The 5,367-nt window shown below is 40.6% G+C and overlaps 1 protein-coding gene across 22 annotated transcripts in view; it reads left to right on the top strand.

The window, feature by feature from the left end:
- The window catches only part of Sox6 (SRY-box 6), a 689,373-nt gene that overhangs the window by 674,095 nt on the left and 9,911 nt on the right, over nt 1-5,367 (top strand). For all 22 annotated transcript variants that reach the window (XM_004634909.2, XM_023719279.1, XM_023719289.1 and 19 more), the window contains one exon: nt 724-940. In XM_004634909.2, coding sequence (XP_004634966.1) covers nt 724-940 — 217 coding nt within the window. The remainder of the gene's footprint in view (nt 1-723; nt 941-5,367) is intronic.

Here is a 5,367-nt window from a genome sequence, read left to right as displayed (position 1 = left end):
GCCCTTTTGGTAGTAAGGATCAAAGATTCAAATCTAGATATTGACTTACATCATGCCAAGCAACAAAGGAATTGTTCTCACTATGTCTTCTCATATATATATATATATATTTCCAACTGTATCTTCTGGTTCTAAAGTTATGACTTCTTAAGTAGAGTTTAGTTTTTTTTTTGTTGTTGTTGTTGTTGTTGTTAATTACCCTAGGTCAGGGGAGACAGTGTGTACAGTAGATTTTGATGTATGGTAGGTTATCAACATCGATTGATATCTTATCAAAGGCCAGCTTTGGTTAAAGATACTAGGAGGATGGAAAATGATGGGATTTCTGAAGCTAACTGCTTTGTCCTGAGAATCCTGTCATTCTCACAAGGATGCTTAAGAAGTTCAGGCTTTTAGCTTTTGAAAGGGAGAAGCAGATGAACAGGGACATACCTTAGTGTGGAAAATGGTCTTCATGTGACAAAGATAGGTTTTAAAGAAACATAGGGCCATCAGCCTTACATTACTGAGATAAATAATGCAATAACTGCATCATATACAGAGTTACTTATTCTCTGCTGTCTGAAAGACTGGTTGGTAAGTCGGGTGGTATGTGGCAAGAGAAGATGCCCAGACTCACGGTGAATGAAGTACTGGGGATGTATATCTAGTAACTCCTGGTTGTATCTAGTTGTACAGAATCTGTTGTCTTAACCACTTACTTAACCCTATCTTTATGTCTAGGATCTCGCTGGAAATCCATGTCGAATCAGGAGAAGCAACCTTATTACGAAGAGCAGGCCCGGCTAAGCAAGATCCATTTAGAGAAGTACCCAAACTACAAATACAAACCCCGGCCAAAACGCACCTGCATTGTTGATGGCAAGAAGCTCCGGATCGGGGAGTATAAGCAACTGATGAGGTCTCGGCGACAAGAAATGAGGCAGTTCTTTACTGTGGGGTATGTGTTCCTGAACAAAGCCAACGGGGCTTTCCAGTCCTGGGGATGGGTCGCAGGGTGGCTACTGGCACTGTGTTTGGGGGCGAGATTAGAGAAGGGAGGGGCTGCCAGAAGGGCTCAGCTGTGGAGTTGTCAGAAGTCACATCCTCGAGGACATGGTCCTGCTCCTTAGGACACAGCTGTACAACTCACACCCGACTGACTGCCTCTTCCTTCGTCCCCCTTGCTAATCTAAGATACTCAATGCCCACACACAGAGTTTCTGGTAGTTTATTTAGATAGACACACAAGGAGGAAAAACTGACTTTGAGAAATCCCCAGAAGCTTCCCAGCTTCTCTGGGTGGTGTTTCTGACTCTAATCACAGTAGTCTGCTTTTGTTGTGGGATTTACCACAAGATAATTGGCCTTGACATTGGTTAGAAGACCTTATTTTTGGCATAAGATCCAGAACTCCTGTTGCAGTAAATTATTCTGTGGTGGAAGCAGTAACAATGTGGATTTTCTTGCTTAAATCAGAAACTAGACATGTTTTTGATATCTTCAAGTCTGATTTCATGTCATTTTGTTTAAAAATTAGGTAATATATTTCTGGTATAAATTTCGACTTGGCTGACTGGTTGTCTGCATTCAAAAGAGGCCCCCCCTGACCACAGTAGTCAGGATTAAGTGGGGTGAGGGTGCCTGCAGTTTGCACCCCCCCCCCCAGGCCCAGCAGCACTGAGGAGTGCAAGCCAGTGAGTGGGCCATTCTGGAGGCACCAGCAGAAGCAGCTGGAGTCAGAGGGGGAGACACTTCAGAAAGGCTAGCAAAGGAGAGCAGAGGAAGCAAAAGTGAAGCTCTGGTTGCCTTTAGCATGAAGCAGAGCCGAGGCACTGTGCTGGGCCAGGGAAGGAAAAAGCTTCACTCCTGGGTAAAGACAGGAAGGCCCGAAGGGGAAGTAAAACGCTACTTATGTTTACAGATGCTCAAAGGATAGCTCTGAGGAAGACAAAAGACTTGGGGAACATGTGCTTAAAGGCATAAAATTAGTTTGACATGGTAAATAGAATGCAAGATGCAGCGGACCAGTGAAAGGAGACTGAGCCCTGGAGTCCAGGGAGGAGTCTGAGCTTTGGGATGCATCCACTAGGGTTCAAATACTGGCCTGGACACTTACTTGGGCAAGTTATTTAACTTCCCCAAGCTTCTGTTTTCTCATGTGTGAAATGAAATGAATAATGCTACCTATCTTGTATGATTGTTATGGGGACTCAATGAAGCAATGCTTCAAAACGTACTTTACATAATGCTCCGTTCAAAATCCAGAAAGGTGAGTTCTAGTATTACCATTTCTATTTAATATGTATTTTCTATCACAGTAGCACTATCTTTAATATCACATTAGATATTGATGAACTTATTGCTGTTACAGCTGAACCTTTTAGGGCTAAAAAGGGCTTAAGTCTCTATTGTTTAAAGATGCCCATTTATTAATAAATGAAGGTATGCTAAAATAGGAATATCACATTCCTCTGTATTTAAATGCATGCATTTAAAAATATTTTAACACAAAAATACAATGCAGTGTAGTTGGGTTATTTACATGCTAATTAGAAGATTTCTTAAAAGCACCAATCCAGAGTGCCCTTTTGGTAGTAAGGATCAAAGATTCAAATCTAGATATTGACTTACATCATGCCAAGCAACAAAGGAATTGTTCTCACTATGTCTTCTCATAAAAGACCCTGTAGCTTGCTCTGGCACAGGCATAAGTATGGTTGGTCCATTTCAACTAGAGCTCTTAGAGCCCAGAGAAAATTAGGTGTATTGTTGGGTATGTGGTATATGAAAGTACTTCAGATTTCAGAGACCAGGCATGATGTTCCTTATGGTGTAGAAGCGTCCACTGTGGAAGAACCATTGAATAGTGTGGCATTGGGCTACAGAAGTATGGGCCATGAACAGAGAGCCTTGTTCTTTAATCATCAGTGTTAAGGATAGTTCTTGGTCCAATGTTGATAATATTTGCTACAGAAAGCCAGGTGTTATTTCCACTTGTGCATTATTTTCCTTTAAGTAGTTACACTTGATAGATTATTAACTCTCTGCAGTTCATTTTTGGAAATGTGGTCTTCCCTAGATGTGAGCTTGTGCCAAGGGGAACAGGGAGAAAAACAAACAAACAAATTCCAGGATTGCTATCGACTTCTTGATGGAAAGGGGATGAGATCAATTTTTATAGCTGACTTTGACAGACATGCATAACTTTCAAGCCAATAAAGCTGTGTATATTACTCGACGATTTTGTGCATTTTACTGACTGCACAACTGTACCTGATGAGTTACATTTTTTTACTTAGCTATTATGAAATGATTTTGTCAATAATATAGAATAAACTAAAGTTAGCTTGTAACTTGGACTTAACCCCTTCAACTGGCAGATTAAATATCAGAATTTTGTAGCAATCCTAATAAGAATACTGTCAAATAAACACTGTATTTATTGAAATCCATGTAGCTGCAAGGATGTCTTTTCCTAAAGAATTATGGCCAAATGCTTTTACTTTTTTTGAAACTTATTTAGTAATTTACTTGTGAACCAGAAGGAAATTATTCAGGTACTAGAAAGTATTAAATTTAAGGCTATTTTAAGGCAATAATGTGTATTACAGAATACTGTATGCTATGTACTGTGCTGAATGAATTATACCAATTATTGTATATACATCGAATTCAGAAGCCAGGCAACATCTTCTCCATTATAAAGTTGGACAAAAACATGCTCAGAGATGCTCAATAATTTGTCTAAGGCCGCACAGCTTGTAAGCAAATAGCAGAACTAAGATCTAAACCAGGCTTATGTGAATGTGAAACATATGTCTATCCCCTTGACCGCTGCACATACCTCTCAATTAAAGACTACAAATTGCATAGAGACTGCAGAGTGGTTAAAGGCGTTGGTGCTTGAGCCAGACTGTCTTGGCTCCAATGCTGGATTTGCTACTTCTTTGATATAGGAACTAATGCATGTTAGTTTATTCCTCTGAACCCTCCACTTGCTGTGTGGAAACTTATTTAAACTTGCTGCACCTCAGTTTTCTTACATGAAGAATGAGAATTACAGGCCAGCCAGATAGCCCAGTGGATAAAAGTGCCTGGTTAGGCAGATGCAGGGAATGGGATTTGAGCCCTGGTGTGCCTTTCAGGCCCTGCCCCTAAGGCGCACTGAATTGGAGATTGAGATTGGGCTTGGTGGCACACGCCTGTAATCCTAGCACTAGGGAGGCTGGAAACAGGAGAATCACAGTGAGTATGACCTGTGTAGTGAGACCCTGTAGACCCTGTATGAAATACATTTAAAAAAAGGATTTACAATGATAGTAGCAATAATACCACCAACAAAAGTGCCTTCTAAAGCTCGAATATCTTAGTATGTGAAAAGCACTTAGAACAAGTGTCCAGCACGTAAGTCCTAAGTTACATATTATTCTAGAAAAATAATGCTATGTTCCAACTGTATATTTCCTATTATAAGAATTACTTTCCTAGTGCTGTGTGCTATAAACGATTTGAACATTTGCTAGTTTGATCTTAATCCTAAAGGGGCTGAATCAAGCCTGTAAGATGCTTACAAATGTAATTGAATGACATAAACTAGCGATATTTTCAGTATTGTGCTTCTGCAAAGAAACTGGATTATAACCTCCAATAAAATAAGCACATTGTCATTATTTCTGTTCCTTCCAGCAGTATCAGCTGCAGAGGTGTGTAAACACACAACCTGTCTTCTCTTGCAACAAACTGCGTTGCCTTCATTTACACACTCTGGAAGGGTTGGAAGGGTTAGCAAACAACGAGGCTTCACCAACCCAAGTGTGCAGTCCCTGTGTGATCGGCAAAGGCAAATCTGGAGCCCACGCCCCAGCACTGAGCTCTGTCAAGGCCACTTTACACTCTACTTGTCCTGGGTTCTGGCCGTCTCTGTTTGGATCGGTTGCACGGATATACTTTTCAGATATATACAGCTTTCGTTTTGATACATATGTCCATTATTTTCAAAACCTAATACCTGCCAGCTACTCCTATTTGTGAAATCTGCAGTGTTTGAATTTTGACTCTGAAATTGATCTGTAAAGGAAGGAAAAATGCTTTTTAGGAAAGTAATTCCTGATAGACAAAGCTGAGGCCTGCTGTCTGGATTTTTCATTTTGTTCATTGATTAGTCAGTCAATTGGTAAAGGGCTATTTGAAACCAACTGGGTGCCCAGAACTGGACTAAATTAATGTAGTATGAGGCACTATTTCGCTACACATGAGCTTTCAGAGAATGACATAGTTGGAAAAGCCAGGTATATATATCTGAGGAAAAGCCTCAGATATTGTGCATCTCAAATAGGCAGCCCCTGTCAGAGTCCTCTGTGGTCTGCTTGGGGCCTCTAGAGCGGA

The sequence above is a fragment of the Octodon degus genome, unplaced genomic scaffold, assembly GCF_000260255.1.
Source record: "Octodon degus isolate 3935 unplaced genomic scaffold, OctDeg1.0 scaffold00067, whole genome shotgun sequence".
NCBI classification, from domain to species: domain Eukaryota; kingdom Metazoa; phylum Chordata; class Mammalia; order Rodentia; family Octodontidae; genus Octodon; species Octodon degus.
The sequence above is the reverse complement of the archived record's forward strand: the minus strand, read 5'-3'. Positions and strand labels throughout refer to the sequence as shown.